Raw genomic sequence first — 19,089 nt, forward strand, 5'->3', positions numbered from 1 at the left:
AATCCTCTTTGTGAGGGATCAGATATTTATCCAGTTGTGAGAAGCGGCTAACCACTTGCTTAAAATCGCCAAAGGCGAACTGAGCCTTGAGGCTTTACAACTGGTACTGCCCATGCTGCAAACTGCATTGCAGAATGATTCCTTTACTCTCCAGCTTCTTTAATTTGTGCCTCTACTTCTGCCCACAGGCAAATGGCACTGAATGGGCCTTGCAAACTCTCAAAATTGCTTCCTAGTCAACATGCACCTTTGATAGTCCCAAGCTGCTCATGGGTATTTCACGAGAAAATGGCTGCCTCAGTGAAGTCTTAATTGAAAAATATTGAGCTGAAAATGTGTTGCTGGAAAAGCGCAGCAGGTCAGGCAGCATCCAGGGAACAGAGAATCGACGTTTCGGGCATAAGCCCTTCTTCAGGAATGAGGAAAGTTCCTCCTTGAAAAATATTGAGCCAATCCAAGTGAATCTTTCTCAACCAATTCCACCCCCATAGGCTTGGGCCTAAGCCTTTTACTACCATTAGTGGTAACTGCACCAACTGCTTCTCATCGCAGACAGGAATCAAAGTCGTACCCTTAATCTACAAAGGTTCCCCACTGTGTGTTCTCAGTCTGGCTGAGGTCTTATGCAAACTTAAGGGTTAGATTCCCAAGTGAGACTTGTTAAAGACAGATTCCGCAACCACAGATACAGCTGCACCAGTATCGACCTCCATAGGAACTGGGTGACCATTTAACCAACATTAATTTTTAATCAGTTCCAATTTGGAGGTCACTAAGCAATTTAATTATGCCAATCCATACACAGGGGGATTTTTCAGGGTGTGCACTCTCCTGGTACTCAAGTCAGGCCACATAAGACTCCTTTGCTGTCTCAAGTCCACATAACAGCAGCAACTAGAATGGCTTGCCAGCTCAGATCCTGAAGAACCTTTTAGCCACTTGGTCAAGGCTCAGCTTTGTTGTGCGGTTTTTGTGTGGGATGTCCTAGGGTCCCTCTATTCAGCATCTGCCCTGTGTGAGGCTCTGCTTATTCTCAAGTGGTGATCCCCAAGCTCATCCTGACAGGTGAGGGAGTCCACTTCCATTGGGATGCCCTGTAGTTCCCATGCTCCATTGGCCACATTTTCTAATGACAACGCCAGTGGTTGTACCTGTTTGAAGTCCAACTGTGATTCAGCTAGTAGGCACTTCTGCATGGTTACATCATTAATCCCACATACCAAATGGTGTTTCAGCATCTCATTCAGGGTTAACCCATAATCACATGCCCGTGTCAGTCATTTCAACCTCGTCAAAAATCCTGATACGGATTCCCCCAGTTCTCTAACAGCCAAATAAGTCCAATAGCATCTCAGAATTAGAGGCAGTTCGGGGTTGTAACATTCCTTTACCAACTCTGTTAACTCCTGGAAGATTTCAGTGTTAAATGCCTCTGGGAAAATTAAGCCCCATATAACAGAATGCTGTGGTCCGCAAACAGTCAGAAGGTTTACTCGCTGCTTTTCATCTGCCTCAATGCCGTTTGCCTGGAAAAAATAATGCATTCTTTCCACATAATGGGCTCAGTCTTCAACAGCAGGACCAAATGAGCCAAATTTCCCAAATAAAGGCATGATGTCAGAAATGCTTAGCCCATCTCCAAGATGACTGTTGCAAGTGAATGTTTTTCAGACATGTCCTGTTTTCTCCCGTCACCACTGCAATAACTGCACAGAGGCTGGCATCCAATTACTAAGTCACCAAGCACAGTACACTGGCTGTGGCCAGCCAGCCCGAGTCAGTCACCTGAGCTGAGGAGATCAGAGTTGAAGAAGGTGCTGGAAAAGCACAGCCAGTCAAACAGCATCCAAGTAGCAGGAGAATCGGCATTTCGGACACAAGGCTTTTAACAGGAAACTTTTCTTAAACAGGAATCTACAGTGCTCACTCTCTTCCCCTGAGCTGAGGAGATTCTAATCATTTGGTGACTTTTTTTTCTCTCTGGCTGTGTGGCCAGGCAGATCGGAGTCAATCCTCAACCGAGGAGGTTCTAAACTCCTGGTTAGAGAATCATATCTGGGTGAGTGTAACATGGGTCATGGTGAGATTTTTGGCTTCATCAACATCTTTTACTTGCTTACTCTTTTACAAACTGATCTGGCAAATTTCGCAGTAGGCAGCAGTGAGTTACCAATTAAGGGAACAAAATAACTGTACAGAGGCTGGTATCCCATCACAAAGTCACCCTTTATTTACACGTGCACAGTACACTGGCCATGGCGCTTCCAATCTCCTGGTTATGTTTTTTTCTCTCTGGCTGTGAGATCAGCCAGTTCAGAGTCAATCCTCAACTGAGGAGATTTGAATCTCCTGGTTATATTTTTTTTCCCTGGTTATATTTCATTTTATTAACCAGTACAAATTACAAACAGTTAACATGAACAGTAGTGTACAAGAAACAGCAATTTATAGGGGAAGGGGCGACAAAGCCAGACCCCCAATCCCCACAATACAACCAGTTCACAGGGAAAAGAGGACAAACCTCAAATCCCACCTTATCACAAGGAAACAGTAGATGCAATCACATACAAACACTCCGATAAAACCGAACAATAAAACCATGCATATAACAGAGACACCCCTGGCAACCCACCCACCCCTCTCACCTTCTGGCCACTCCAACCCAGCCCACCCTACTTCCCTTCCAGCTCTCAGTCCGCCCTGACACACTTTCCAGCCACCTCGAGTCAGCCCAACCAGTTTCCCTACAGCCCCAGCCCCCACCCAAGGACAACAGCGATCAGGACGGCCTACCCACCTTCCCTAACTGCCCTTCTGCTACTTCTGGCTAGCTCTAGGAGAGCCCGCCCCAGTATCTGCCTGGAGTGACAGTGTTGAAGATGGCCAAGCCGCCTTCCAGCTCTCAGTCTGCCCCACATACCATCTGGCTCTCGCCCACCCCGATGCGCCATTGGGCTGTGGACTGCACTGACAGATGTCCAGGCCATGTCTGGAACAGCTCATCCCCCTCCCAGGCCGACAGCACACAGGGTAACCACAAGCCTTCCACATCTCGGTCTGTCCCTACACACCTTCTGGCTCTCAGCCACTCTGACATACCTTCCGGCCACATCGAGGACAGGCCACCCTGATTACCCCTTCTCAGGGTGACAGCACTCCTAACGGCCTTCCCAGCTTCCGGCTTTCGGGGTGACTGGCACCAAGGTGGCCTATCCACATTCCGACTCTCAGGACAGCCCACTCACCCTCCGGCTCTCAGTGTGAAAGCTTTTAGGAAGACCTATGAGCCTCCCAGCTCACAATAAGGCCTGCCAGACCTAGAGACACAAAATAATGTAGGTGATAAAGCCAACAAACAACAAGCCAGAGCCAACTACCAACAAACAAGAGTCCCTTCTGGTACACCCTTACCATAAACAGTTCTCTTCAGAATACAGAGTCCACTCCAGTATGCAGAGTGCATTGTCAGAGATAGAGTCCACAACCAAAATCAGAGTCCACTCCAATATGCAAAGTCCATTCCTGAAGGCAGCAAACATACACCCCACAGCACACATACAGATGTTCAGTCTCCATAAAGGTCTGGTCTATCCACAGAGAACCAGGCCCATTCACAGGAATACAGTTCATTGTAAAAGGTGCAGTTAACCCACAGGGCAGGGTCCACTCCAAGACGTAGTAAATGCTCATCTCTCAGCATACACACAGGTGTTCAAGTCTTTACAGAGGCCCTAGTCCACCCACAGACTGCCAGGCCTATTCTCAGAGGAACAGTCCAGTTGGAAAGGTGCATTTTCCAACAGGGGCTCAGTCCAAACACCAAATAAAAAGTGAAAATACTTGCAAAAAGGAAAGAAAACCAGAGTCCAAGGGATAAGCCCTGCCACAAAATCAGCATTGTCCTTTTCTCAAAGGAAAAGAACACATGCTGTAACCTGCCAATGAAACAACAGTGCCCCAAGGAGAATTCAAACACACCTGGAACATATTGACTGTGAAGATCAGACAGTTTAGAAATCAGTCCTCAATAAAAAAAGGAATACCAGTTAACAAACGGACTTTGTAAACCAGCCAGTTCAGGAATCAGGTTTTTCCCCAAAACACAGAAACCAACAACAGCAGTACACACTGGCTATGTGGCCAGGCAGCTCAGAGTCAAATCTCAACTGAGGAGATTCTAATCTCCTGGTTAGAGAGTCATATCTGGCTGAGTGTAACATGGGTCATGGTGAGATTTTTGGCTTCATTAACATCTTTTATTTGCTTACTCTTTTACAAACTGATGTGGCAAGTTTCTCAGAAGGCAGCATTGAGTTGCCGATTAAGGGGACAAAATAACTGTATAGAGGCTGGTATCCCATCACAAAGTCACCCTTTATTTACACGTGCACAGTACACTGGCCATGGCGCTTCCAATCTCCTGGTTATGTTTTTTCCTCTGGCTGTGAGATCAGCCAGATCAGAGTCAATTCTCAACTGAGGAGATGTTAAATGTCCAGGTTTTAAAACATTTTATTAAACAGTACAAAATACAGTTAACAATAAACAGAGCAGCAGTTCACAAAAATCTACTAAATACAGGGGAAAGGTCAGCAAAGTCAAACTCCACCGCTCAACCAGTTGTCAGGGAGATGAGGACAAAACTCAAATCCCACTTTCAGTCATCACAAAGATAACTGTAACAAACAGACAAGATGGTGCAATCAACTGAAAAACAGTGCACAGAACACAGACCAAATATAGCTTAAAGACACCCGTCCGCACCACACACTGATCAGACCATCCTTGACTAGCCTTCCTGCAGGACAGTCTTTGGCCTTCCGGTCTCTGGCCGCCCTGCATACTGACCGACCCACCCCGGGCCTGCTTTCCTCTAAGCTGGTCATCAACCACACAGCTCCCAATCATCCCATGTACTGACCGGACTACCCCAGGCCACTTTCCTCCAAACTGCTTGATGGCCTTCCGGTCTCTGGCAGCCCTGCGTACTGACTGACCCTCCCCAGCCCACTTTCCTCTGGGACGGACATCAGCCACCTGCGAAGATGCTATCAGTTGCCTGGCCCTGCATGCCCCGCGTACTGACAGGCTCCTCCCGGCCCACTTTCCTCCTGGCTGGTCATCAACCCTCCAGACCCCAACCAGCCACATACTGGCTGCCCCTCCCCTGACCTGCTCTCCTACGAGCACGCTGTTGGCTGCCTAGCCCCCAGCCACCCTGTATACTAACAGACACCCCACCAGCCCACTTCCCCCAGGCTTCTCATTGACACTCCAGCTCCCAGCCATCCATGTACCGATGAGATCGCTCTGGCCCGCACTCAAACACAATTAATTGCAAAACCCACATCCAGTCACAGAATTCACAAAATCCTCAATACAGTTTCCAGAATAGAGTCCACACCCAACCTCCAGGCTGTAGCAAATGCTCACCTCCCAGCACACACACACATACAGGTGTTCAGTTTCCATAGAGGCCTGGTCCACTCACAGGAACACAGTACATTGTAAAGGTGCAGTTAATGCACAGGGGTTTGGTTTACTCCAGGATGCAGCGATTGCTCACCTCCTAGTGCACGCATACACAGGTGTTCAGTCTTTACAGAGGCCTAGTCACCCACAAAGGGCCAGGCCTACCCATTTAGGACCAGCTCATCTGGAAAAGTATATTTTCTCACAAGGGCTCAGTCCAAACACCAAAAAAAGTGAAAACACATTCAAAGCAAAACCAAAATGCAAGGGCTAAGCCGTGCCACAAAATCAACATAGTCCTTTTCTTAAAGTAAACGAGAAAAGAGTAACACACAGGCTGTAACCAGCCAATGAAACAACAATTCCCTAATGAGATCTGAGTTACACCTGAAACACACTGTCTGTTTAAATCAGCCAGTTGAAAAGTCAGTCCTCAATAAAAAGGAATGCCAGTTAACAAACTGGCTAAACAATTCAACCAGTTCAGGAATCAGGTTTCCTCCAAAAACAAACAGAAACCAAAAGCAGCAGGAACACAGTAACTGTGGCCCGGACAGCTCTGAGTCAGTCCCCTAAACAGAGGAGATTCCACATCTCCTGGCTATATCAGTCAGCTAGGGCTTTCCTGATTAGCCAAGGTTCACAACACAAACAACCACCTCAGTCAACAAGGTCAACCTGGTTCCAATCACAACACTACCCTCCCATGTTAATGTAAAATACTCCACCAAACGATCTGAAGAATGGAAAGGTTCCCCTATTGCCTGCTCAACATGTAATTCCTAATCAACATTAAATCAGACTGACGGGTTTACTTGCACCAGTATTGCTTGTGAGACAGCAGAATGGTTGCTAGTTGACTAGTGACTCACTTCTGCAAAATGCTTTGCAACGACTGTGGTTACGAAAAGCGCCAAATCACAAATTCTCCCTTTCAACTTGAGATTGCTAAACCATTGGAATGGCTCTAGTTGTACCATACCCCAGTTTTTATAATTTTAAATCCAAAGGTTCTCTTAAAATGCTTTTGTTCAAATTTAATCTGCATTGATTTCCAAATAATCTTTCTCCCTATACCTATTTCTTCATGCCAGACAGTGCTCCATGATCTGTATTGTCTCAACATCCTTCATATTGCATGGGCGGCACGGTGGCACAGTGGTTAGCACTGCTGCCTCGCAGCGCCAGAGACCCGGGTTCAGTTCCCGACTCAGGCGACTGACTGTGTGGAGTTTGCACGTTCTCCCCGTGTCTGCGTGGGTTTCCTCCGGGTGCTCCGGTTTCCTCCCACAGTCACAAAGATGTGCAGGTTAGGTGAATTGGTCATACTAAATTGCCCGTAGTGTTAGGTAAGGGGTAAATGTAGGGGTATGGGTGGGTTTCGCTTCGGCGGGTCGGTGTGGACTTGTTGGGCCGAAGGGCCTGTTTCCACACTGTAATCTAATCTAATCTAATCTAAAAGGTCAAAACTGTGCCGTAGTCTGATGAGCAAACCACAAGTATTATTCAAATCGAATCTTGTACTACACATTGCTTGCTATTCACTTGCTACTCCTGTAAAATTAACTGACTTATAAATAAAAATACTTTTAGATTTAGCCTGTTGTAACAATTTGACAATGAGACATTCGTTTTATTTGCCATGAATGCAGTGTCGGAGGCAGCGCACTTAGTCCCCTGTGTACAATACTGTAGTAAAAGCATTGTTAGTTCTACGGTATACTGTTATATTTGATTCATGCAAAAGTGGACAAATTTCAGTTTGTAAAAGATGCAATCCATTGAGGGAAAGATCATTTTTGTGGTAAACACAAGTTTAAGATGCCAGAAGTAAGTTCAAATGTCATAATTGTTTACTCTTTCGCATTCATACACTTAAAAAGGCTCGCATCTATAAAGCGCCAGCCACAACCTCAGGATATCACAAAGCATTTTGCAGTCAATTAAATACTTTTGAAGTGCTCACTTTTGTCATGTAGGAAGCATGGCAGTCAATTTGCACATTAAAGTTCTCACATCGATGTGAAAATGGCTAGATAATTTGTTTCTGTATTGCTGATTGAGAGATAAACATTGGCCAGGACACCAAAAATAACAATTCTGTTCTTCAATATAGCATCCTGATAATTTTTATGTCTACCTGAGAAAGTAGATAGTACCTCACTTTACACACTCATTCAAAAGGCGGCAGCTTTAACATACAGCATTGTCTTCACTGTCACATTGGAGTGAGCCCAGGGTTTCTTTTAAAACGTTCGAGGTCTGAACTGGGACTTGAGCCTACAATCCTCTTGGTTTCCTGCCCTATTCTATGCACTCTTCTAGCCCTACAACCCTCTGAGGTATCTATGCTCACGTGATTTGGGCCTTTGGAGTAGCCCCCACTACTGCAATTTAAGATTGCACTTACAGATCTTGAAGCCCTGAATCTTGGAATCCTTACACTTTTCTACCCCATTTTCTCTCCAAGATACTCCTTAAAATTTGATTATTTGAACAAGCTTTTGGCCATCTGACTTAATATTTCTTGCGCTTGCGGGCATTTTATTACTTTAAAACTGCTTAACAAACATGTTGCTGTCATCTAAATATATGAATTGTCCTAATGACATGGCTCCATGTTATCAGATAAAGGAAAAGCATGATTTCCCTCCATAAAATATTATTAAATTAGCAACTTTTAAAGGAGGTATATTGATCATTTTTAAAGCAGGGATGCCAATTTGACATTTAAAGAGTTTTGGTACCCAGCAAGACAGACAGCTGTTAATTAGCATTTTACCTAGATGACAATTCCCTCCTCCCAAAAATCATCACATGCTAAAAGATAGCCCTGTTTATGAAATACATGAGGAAAAAAGAGAGTTAACAATAGTAATTTCACAATTTGAATATTCTCAAAATACTTAATTTTTGTAACTTCTCTTTTGAAGAAGTTGCTCAATTGTGCATCAGTTTAGATTACATTACTTACAGTGTGGAAACAGGCCCTTCGGCCCAACAAGTCCACACCGACCCTCTGAAGAGCAACCCACCCATACATTTACCCCTTCACCTCACACTACGGGCAATTTAGCGTGGCCAATTCACGCTAACCTGCACGTTTTTGGACTGTGGGAGGAAACCGGAGCACCCGGAGGAAATCCACGCAGACACGGGGAGAATGTGCAAACTCCACACAGATAGTCGCCTGAGGTGGGAATTGAACCCGGGTCTCTGGCGCTGCGAGGCAGCAGTGCTAACTGCTGTGCCACCGTGCTGCCCTCTATTTAGTTTATCTAGTATACTCAACTTAAAGCTTGACAAGTAGGAAGAAAGGATAAATGTTCTCAGTATAAGCATAGGCCAGACTGATTTAAGGTTCATTCTAAATTTATTATACTTCCTATGATATTTAATAGCTGAAAATGTGTTGCTGGAAAAGCGCAGCAGGTCAGGCAGCATCTAAGGAGCAGGAGAATCGATGTTTCAGGCATGAGCCCTTCTTCAGGATATTTAATACCCAACTGTCTATGTTAGCCAAGCATATTCACAATTTATCATATAGCAAATCAAAATGCAACTGTGCACTTTATTGAACAGTAGCAGAAAATCTGAGCCAAAGTCCTCTGAATACCATATGCTTAAAACAAAACAAAGGAAATGGGCTCAGGACCACACAAAACTTCAAAATCCATCAACTGAAGTAAAATTTACAGCAAAAATTCTAGAAGGAACTTTGAAGACTAAGCTAACATTGCTCAAGCTTAAATACAGATGAACAAAACAGTGTCAAGGAAGAATGGCTTGTTTACTTAGACTTCCAAGCTTACACTCACCTGCAGATCCTTAAGGTAAGCAATTTCATTTGGAAGAGATTCAAGCTTATTTTCTTCCAAGTCTAACTCTCGTAGCTTTCTTAAATGCCCAATGCCATGAGGCAGTTTTCGAAGAAGATTATTTGATAAGATAAGAACCTAAACAAAAACCATGCAAGGTTTAGTAAATTCATTTCAATTTCATACATTAACTGTGTTCTGGCTGTCCCACTTGTTTATTAAAGGAGCACTTAGACGTTGGGAGAAAAGAATGTGAAAACTCAACATTTTTAAGCTCACACCAGATAAGATCATTTCCAGGAATAAAGGTGAAATTGAACAGGACAAAAACACTTTCAAAAGCATATCTCTTCAAGATAATGCTAAAATATTCAGAGCTAGAAGAATACCAAAACAGAAAATAATATTTCACAAGATCAGCAATACTATTTTGAGTCAAAGCAATTATCTTTGAAAAAGAAGCAATTGTAAGAGAATAAGCAATTGAACCATCAGGTTTAAAGGAAAACAAGGATTTAAAGCACTTCCTCTCCAGGTTTTCCAAGAAAAAAAATTGATTGATAGATCTGGAATACAGCAATTCATGCTTTGGAATAAATGTATACTTAGTGTTTGGGGTTACTTTATTCAGCATTGCTACTAAAAAAAGACAATCAAATAACAAAAGTACCCCCAGAGACATAATGAAGGCTTACAGCTTTCCTAAGCCTTGATATCCTTCTATTGTCTGTGTCACATTTCAAGAGTTTTGATCTTTTTCCCTTTCGCAGAAAGGATTTTCAAATTGAACTGAATACAAAGTTTAGACAGTTTTATAATGAATCAGATTGACAACTGGAGAAAGATCACAGTTCAGTCTACTTCCACCTGTTACATTTAAAGTCAAATTCTCTCTCTCAAATTCCATGTTGCTAAGATGGCCCCCACTAAATATGAGAAAAGCATGGTAGCTTTCTTTTTTTTAAAAAAGTCTCACTTCAAGAGGATGGGCAAGATATAAAAAGTTAATGTTTCATCTATTTGTTTTTAATTTAAAAAGTGGACACATTTTCACTAAGTTCCACATGTGCTAAGGGAATTGGTTAGCTCAAGTGACTAGATGGCCGATTTGCAATACAGAGTGATGCTAACAGCATGGGTTCAATTCCCACACTGACTGAGGTTACCACTGTTCTTCTCAACCTCTCCTCACCTGAGGTGCGGTGACACACAGGTTAAACCACCAATTGCCTCCTCCTAAAGACAGAGCAGCCTTATGGTCTGCTAGGATTATAGCAACATCTCCTTTATTAAGAAAGCAACAACTTTGAAAAGTTGATTGGAGTAGACTGTTCACAGGTAAAAGGACATCTAACAAGTGGGAGGCATTCAAGAGTATGACGAGAGTTCAGAGGCATTTTGTTCCTGTTAGAATGAAGGGTAAGGCTGGTAAGATAAAGGAACAATGGACGACTAAAGATTTTGAGCTTCTAGTCAAGGATGAGAAAGAATCTTATTTTACTAAAAATCACACGACACCAGGTTATCAATGCAAATGCATTCGCTATAAATTGTGTGTCTTACAATTGTGTACTCCACAACCACCTGATGAAGGAGCAGCACTCCGAAAGTTAGTGCTTCCAATTAAACCTGTTGGACTATAACCTGGTGTCATGTGATTTTTAATTTTGTACACCCCAGTCCAACACCCTTAGTTCAATTGAATCTCTTAATCGATATAAAGCATGTAGGGGCATTCTTAAGAGACAAGTCAGGAAGGCAAAGGGGATATAAGATAGCATGGGCAGATAAGGTTAAGGATAATCGAAAGGGATCCTACAAATACATTAAGAGCAAGAAGGTAATTGAAGAGAAGGTAGATCTTAAAGATCAAGGAGGTCACCTTTGTATTGAACCCCAGGAGATGGGAGAGATAGTAAGTGAATATTTTGCATCAGTTTTTACTGTGGAGAAAGAAATGGAGTCGAGAGAATGCAGAGAAATAATCTCTGATGTTTTAAAAATAGTTCGCATTACAGAGAGGAAGTTTGGGAGGTCTTAGAAAATATAAAGGTGGATAAATCTCCAGGACCTCATCTCATGTATCACAGAAGGTTATGGGAAGTAAGAGGGAAATTACAAGACTTCTTGCAGAAATATTTGCATCAATAACTATGGGTAAAGTGCCCAATAACTGGAGGGTGGGAAATGATATATCTTTGTTTAAGAGAGATTGTAAGGAGAAACCAGGAAAATTACAGATCTGAGGGTCTGATTTCAGTTGTGGGTAAATCGTTGGAGTTGATGATAAAGAATAGGATTTATGGACATTTACAGAGGCAAAAAACTGATTAACGATAGGCAGCTCGGTTTTGTGCAAGGCAAACTGCATTTCATAAACTTGATTGAGTTTTTTTGAGGAAGTTACCAAAATGATTGATGATGGCAGAGCAGTAGACATTGTTTATTTGCATTTTAATAAAGCCTTTGACAAGGTTCTGCACGGTAGACTAAATAGTTAAGTTAGGTCACATGGGATTCAGGGTGAGCTTGTCAATTGGATACAAAATTGGTTTCGATAGGAGACGGAGTGTAATGGCGGAGAGTTGCTTTTTGGACTGGAGGCCTGTGGACAGTGGTGTCAGAACACAAAGCAGTACAGTACAGTACAGGGCCCTCGGCCCTCAATACTGTTCCGGCCTTAACTTCCATGTGCCTATCCAAGAGTCGTTTAAATGTTCCCAATTCCTCTGACTCGACTACCACTGCTAGCGGTGCATTCCACGCACTCATCACTCTGTGCAAAGAACCTACCACTGACATCTCCCCTAAACCTCCTCCAATCACCATTAAATTATACAAAGAACCACAAAGAAAATTACAGCCCCAGGAACAGGCCCTTCAGCTCTCCAAACCTAAGCCGATCCAAATCCACTGACTAAACCTGTCTCACAATTCCTAAATATCTGTATCCCTCTGCTCCCCACCTACTCGTGCATCTGTCCAGATGCTTCTTAAATGAATCTACCTTGCCTCCCTCTACTACCTCTGCTGGCAACACGTTCCAGGCACCGATCACCATCTGTGTAAAGTACTTGCAGCGTATATTCCCCTTAAACTTTTTACCTCTTACCTTGAATGCATGACCTCTCGTTATTGAATCCTTCACCCTGGGAAAAAGCTGATCTCTATCTACCCTGTCTATATTCTTCATGATTTTGTAAACCTCAATCTCCTTTTTTCTATTGAAAACAATCCTAACCTCCTCAACCTCTCCTCATAGGTAGCACCTTCCATACCAGGCAACATCCTCGTACACCTTCTCTGCACTCTGTCCAAAGCATCCACATCCTTTGTTAATGTGGCGACCAGAACTATACACTGTATTCTAAATGTGGCCAAACCATTGTCTTGTACAATTTTAACATGACCTGCAAGCTCTTCTACCCAATACCCCGTCCAAGACAAGCATACTATATGCCTTCTTGACCACTCTATCCACCTGTGCAACCACCTCCAGGGTACAGTGGACCTGAACTCCCAGATCTCTCCGCTCATCAACTTTTCCCAAGGCTCTTCCGTTTACTGTATAATTTGCTCTAGAATTAGACTTCCCAAAATGCATTACCTCACATTTGCCTGAATTGAACTCCATCTGCCACTTCTCTGCCCAACTCTTGAGTCTATCTATATTCTCCTGCATTCTTTGACAGTCTCCTATGCTTTCTGCTACTCCACCAATCTTCGTGTCATCTGCAAACTTGCTGATCATACCAACAGTGCCCTCTTCCAGATCATTTATGTATATTACAAACAACAGTGGCCCCAACACTGACCCCTGTGGAACACCACTGGTCACCTTTCTCCATTTTGAGGAACTCCCTTCAACTACTCCTCTCTGTCTCCTGTTGCTCACCCAGTTCTTTATCCACCGAGCTAGAACACCCTGCACACCATGTGACTTCATTTTCTCCATTAGTTTACCATGGGGAACCTTATCAAATGCCTTACTAAAGTCCACGTACATGACATCTTCCTTCATTTGTCAACTTGGTCACTTCCTCAAAGAACTCTATTAAGTTGGTAAGGGACAATCTCCCCTGCACTAAACCATTTTGCCTGTCACTGATAAGCCCATTCTTTTCCAAATATAAATAGATTTTATCCCTCAGTACCTTCTCCAGCAACTTTCCCACCACTGGCATCAGGCTCACTGGTCTGTAGTTACCCGGAATATCCCTACTACCCTTCTTGTACAGGGGGACAACATGAGTAACCCTCCAGTCCTCCGGCACTCACCTGTATTTAAGGATGCCACAAAGATATCTGTCAGGGCCCCAGCTATTTCCTCTCTCGCCTCCTCAGCCACCTGGTCTAGATCCCATCCGGTCCTGGGGATTTGTCCACCTTAATACCCTCTAGCATACCCAACACACCTTCCATACTTACGTCAACGTGATCCAGAGTAATCAAACTTCTACCTCTAACCTCAACATTCATCACGTCCCTCTCCTCAGTAAGCACTGATGCAAAGTAATCAATTCAGAATCTCACCCATTTTCTCAGGTTTGACACACAGCCTTCCTTCCTTATCCTTTAGTGGACCAATCCTTTCTCTATTATCCGCTTGCTTCTTATATAAAGAATAAAAGGCTTTGGCATTGTCCTTAATTCTAGTCGCTAAAGCTATTTCATGACCCCTTTTAGCCCGCTTGATCCCTCGTTTGAGACTGATCCCACTCTCCCAATGTTCCTTCAGGGCCTGTTCTGTTCTGAGCTGCCTGGACCTTATGTATGCTTCCCTTTTCTTCTTGACTATCATACGATTTCTCCTGTCATCCACGGTTCACAAATCTTGCCTTTCTATGCTTTGCTTTCAACAGGACATGCCTATCCTGCACTATTTTTGAAAGCCTCCCACATATCGAACTTGGACTTCCTTTCAAATAGCTGTGACAATCCACATTTCCCAGCTCCTGCTTAATTTTGAAATAATTTGCCTAGGCCCAGTTTAGTACTCTTCCCTTAGGTCCATTCTCACCTTTATCTATGAACATTCTAAAACTTACAGAATTATGGTCATTGTTCCCAAAGAAATCCCCCACCACAACTTCTACCACCTGGCCTGGCTCATTCCCCAGTACCAGGCCCCTTCCCTCGTCAGACTATTGACATACTGCTCTAGAAAACTCTCCTGGACACTTCTTACAAATCCTGCACCATCTAGACCTTTGACACTCAGTGTATCTCAGTCAATGTTGGGCAAATTTAAATCTCCCATCACCACCACCCCATTGCCTCTACATCTTCCCATAATCTGTTTATCTATTTGTTCTCCTACCTCACACTCACTATTGGGAGGTCTGTAATACAGCCCCACCAATGTAACTGCACCCTTATTTCTCAGCTCCACACACAATGCCTCACAACTCAAACCCTCCATAGTGTCTTCCTTTAGCACAGCCGTGAAATCATTATGCTCCCTCGTGACAGCCATTTCCACTATGGGAAAAAGTCTCTGGCTATTCAGTCTATCTATGCCTATCATCTTGTACACCTCTATCCAGTCACCTCTCATCCTTCTTCACTCCAATGAGGAAAGCCCTAGCTTCCCGAACCTTACTTCAGAAGACATGCTCTCCAGTCCAAGCAGCATCTTGGTTTATCGCCTCTGCACTCTGTCTAAAGCTTCCACATCCTTCTTATACTAAGGCGACCAGAACGGAACACAATATTGCAGGTGTTCCACAAGGATCAGTTCTGGGTCCTTGTTCATTTGTCATATTATCAAATATGGGTTTTTCTCACCAATCTGAAAGTACAGGAGCAATAGAAACAATAATTGCATGATATTACAACAAATGGAAGAGACAGACATAAAACAGCTGACTAAATACAGCTGGGAGGGTGAGCTGTGAGAAGGATGCAGCAATGTTCTCGTATGATTTGGACAACTTGAGTGAGTAGACAAGTGCATGGTAGATGAAGTTTAATGTGGATAAACGTGATTATCCACTTTTGATAACAAAAACAGGAAGACAGATTATTAATATTCTGGCAATCGGTTGGAAAAGCAGGAACAAGCTACGAAGTTAGATGAGCAACAACGATCATAATGAATGACATAGCAGGTTCGAAGAGACTAATGGTTTAGTCCCCTGTTCCTACTTTCTACGTAGTCACTTTTAAGATAAAGTCTCAATCTTATTTCATGACATTTGAAAGACACATTAAGCCAAGTACACTTTTTTCAAACTATGATGCAAAAGAAATACTGCACTTCTACATCTTCACTTTTGAACATTAAGACTAATAAAAATCTAAATTTTCCAGCCATATTCCCTAAATAAATTATTTCTACAGCTTCTATAAATGTTGAGTATAAAACTATTGATATATTCACTTTGCAAGTAAAGCTTTTTAAGCAATTAGGAGGATACTGTGATCAGCTTTCTCACCTCTAGGGAAGCCAGTCCTGACACATCCTCTGGAATCTTTGTGAGTTGGTTGGTGGCAAGGTTTAGTTCTACCATGCTTGTCCAGGTTCCAAAGTCCAATGGAAGTGAAGTTAGCTGATTGTCCTGTGGGGAACCAGGAGACACATCATTCAACCACATCATTAAACCCTAACCCTAACCAGAAAGGAAAATTTAACTGGGTGTTTTCTTAAGCAAATCATTGGACTAACTATTTGATCAAGCCTATCTTTAATTTAGAAAGCTTTCCAATTTCTTGCAAGTTACTGCATTCCACAATTAGTGATTAAAAAGGAACCTGCCATTTTCCATACAATCACCAATTTACATTTACATTGATGACTGAATTACCCCTTAATGTTCAAAATTGAGCATCAGTTCATAAAAGTCAAATTAATGGTGGTAAAACATTTCTTGCATTTTTAATAAAATTATTGCATCGTCTTACTCCTGTGCCACCTGATGGCTTTATAAACAATCCAAAATTAGCGTATAAAGAATTTCTACAAATAAAAAAGCTGCTGCACATAAATTGCTAAATTCCAGTTGTGATTATTTGGTCATTGGAAATGACCATCTACTTTACTGAGAAATGGGAGAAACAGACATTGTATAACGTACAAATGCAATAATGGAAGGCAAACCGATCTGTCACAACTATCGATGGTTTTTCCACATTTTCACTGAAGAAAACTCACTTTACTCCTGCCAAATTTATAATGCTTGATCAAAAAACAGCTTGAATTTTTGTTCTGAGATCATTAACCAGAAGTAGAAACTATAAACAATTACATATCTATTTTTGTACTTAAAACACAGCTTAATTGTAAAACTTAGGATGCAAGACAATTAGATAAAGACAGTAAAACAATAGGAAAATGTGAACCTTAGAAATTAGTTTCAGGCAAACATTAAAACGAAGGCTCAAAATGCATTGCACCCTCAGAAGGGATGATCAAGTCAGATTAGTACAATGAAAAGTTACAAATGGTTAGCCAAAGAACTAAAGCAGACTGGGTGTCAGCCTATTGTCAAGAAGCATTTTTAATGCACACTTCCAGTTTTTGATGAAATCTGGAAAAGGGATAATAAACTTCAGATTTCGACTGGCAAGCAGCTATTTTGAGACTTGAAACTATATTAGTTTTCACAGTAGCAACATGGACAAAGAGTAACTTCAACAGCAATGCAAACCTATTACTATGATAAAATAGATTAGATCAGAAACTCGTTAATATTTTAGGAAACTATTTTTCATCAGTTTAAAACCTTCATCCTTTGTAAGATAGTGTTCAGAGTTATTTTTGTAAGCAAAATTCAAACTTTAGATTCAGGTGAACCTCTCCCTGTAGTCTATAAGCTTCACGACTTACCTTCATGTTCAGCTTACTCAACACTTTAGCTCTAGAGAATATTCCAAAAGGTATTTTATTGATACGGTTGTGTTCCATGTTGAGAGAGTAGATAGTTGAAAACTGTGAGGGTCCGCCAACTGGATACGACTGGAAGCAATTCCTTGCTAATGTTAAACTGGTCAAATTTGCGAGACTTGACAGAAGGCCCTATTAGGTGAAAGAAAACAGAAGGGAAGTGGAAGGAATGGAGTGGGGAATGGAGGGTGGAAGGGGAAGGTAGAGAGGGGGAAGGTAGAGAGGAGGAAAATAGGAGGAGTGGGGATGGGAGGAATAATTTAATACTGTTAAGTCTTTTCCCCTGTTTTAGGAAGTATGTATTGTTAAAGAACATAAAATAACTGTATGAAGTACTCATGGAAAGAACTTCAATTGCTAATCTACAAGTTAGTTGTTCACTAAATTTTTCTTTAAAACAATCCACACACAAACATGCATTTTGACAATACATGATCTTCACATTATTTCTTCAGGAATCAAAATGGGAGCTTGCGAGAAATCCAATAAGCTTAAACAACATGAGAAATTACAAACTGCTCATTATCTCATTAAAATTCACACACAACATGCCCAATAAGTAATGGTCAACTATCAAGAAAGTCAGACAAGCCAGTTACATCACCAAGTTGGACTTAATGCGTGGTTACTGGCAGGTACCTTTATCAGAATCGGTGAAAGAAATTTCTGCGTTTGTAATCACAAATGGACTACATCAGTATAAAGTGATGCCATTTGGATTAAAGAATGCACTCGCCACATTCCAAAGACTCATGAACAGAGTTCTGGCTGGGTTAACAAACTGCGCAGTCCATTTGGACAATGTAGTGATCTTTAATAAGTCCTGGGAGGATCACATGGTACAGTTGGCAGAGCTCTTTGAATGACTATGAGAAGCAAAACTGGTGATAAACTTAAACAAAACTGAATTTGGAAAAGCAGAGATGGCATTCTTGGGACATATCATCGGTTATCGAAGGTTGATCCCATGGAATGCAAAGACGAAGGCCATTGAGGAATTTCCACGACCATATTCAAAGAAAGAGGTGCTTCAATTCTTAGGACTCAGCGGATTCTATTGGAAGTTTGTTCAAAACTTCAGCAGTGTAGTGGCCCCGTTAACTGATTTGCTGAAGATGAACACAAACTTTTGGTGGACAGAACAATGCCAGGAGGCATTTGACCATTTGAAATCAATATTAACCACCAAACCTTTCAAAAACTTTTAAAGTCACCATTGATGCTAGTGACATAGGAGTTGAAGCTGTACTCCTACAAGAAGAGATGAGGATGGGATTGAACTGCCAGTTGGTTACTTTTTGAAGAAGCTCAACATCCACCAGAGAAAATATTCCACAATCGAAAAAGAACGATAGACTTTGGTACTGTCCTTACAACATTTTAATGTGTATGTCACAAACAATGTGTTGGATATGCTTGCGTACACGGATCACAATCCTCTTGCATTCTTAGAATGCTTTAAAGACAAGAATTTGAGACTATTTCGCTGGAGTCTTATGTTACAGACTTTTAATTTAAAAATCATACATGTTACGGGTTGTAAGAATGTAATCAAGGATGCGTTAGCGTGGATTTAACTGATGAAGTTTAGATGAGATTTGTATTTATTTAATGATAAACACACAGTTATATGGGATGAAGTTAAGGTGAACTTAGATTAAAGTTATCTGTATGTTAAGGTAACATGTTTAAAGAATGAGAAAAAATGAAGCCATCTTTTCATTATGATGGGTTTTTTTTCCTTAAGGAGGGAGGTGTTATGAAGATGTACGTGTATTGTACCTTTAAGAAAGTTAAAAGCTAGCAGAACTACCTTGCAGCACCAAGTGTGTGCGCAGAACAAGACATAATGTAATATTTTGGTCCAGCAGCTAGTGTAGCTGGTTGCCTGGAGACAACAAAAAACATTTGATT

At 42.0% G+C, this 19,089-nt stretch overlaps 1 protein-coding gene across 2 annotated transcripts in view; it reads right to left on the reverse strand.

Moving 5' to 3' along the window:
* shoc2 (SHOC2 leucine rich repeat scaffold protein) overlaps window positions 1-19,089 on the reverse strand; it is a 140,401-nt gene that overhangs the window by 14,535 nt on the left and 106,777 nt on the right. For both annotated transcript variants that reach the window (XM_043713089.2, XM_087998708.1), the window contains exons 5-7: window positions 17,119-17,307; window positions 15,728-15,850; window positions 9,291-9,428 (exon numbers count right to left, since the gene is read on the reverse strand). In XM_043713089.2, coding sequence (XP_043569024.1) covers window positions 9,291-9,428; window positions 15,728-15,850; window positions 17,119-17,307 — 450 coding nt within the window. The remainder of the gene's footprint in view (window positions 1-9,290; window positions 9,429-15,727; window positions 15,851-17,118; window positions 17,308-19,089) is intronic.

Source organism: Chiloscyllium plagiosum, unplaced genomic scaffold (assembly GCF_037043375.1).
Source record: "Chiloscyllium plagiosum isolate Xiang-an unplaced genomic scaffold, Cpla_swu_hap1 HiC_scaffold_22, whole genome shotgun sequence".
Lineage (NCBI taxonomy): Eukaryota > Metazoa > Chordata > Chondrichthyes > Orectolobiformes > Hemiscylliidae > Chiloscyllium > Chiloscyllium plagiosum.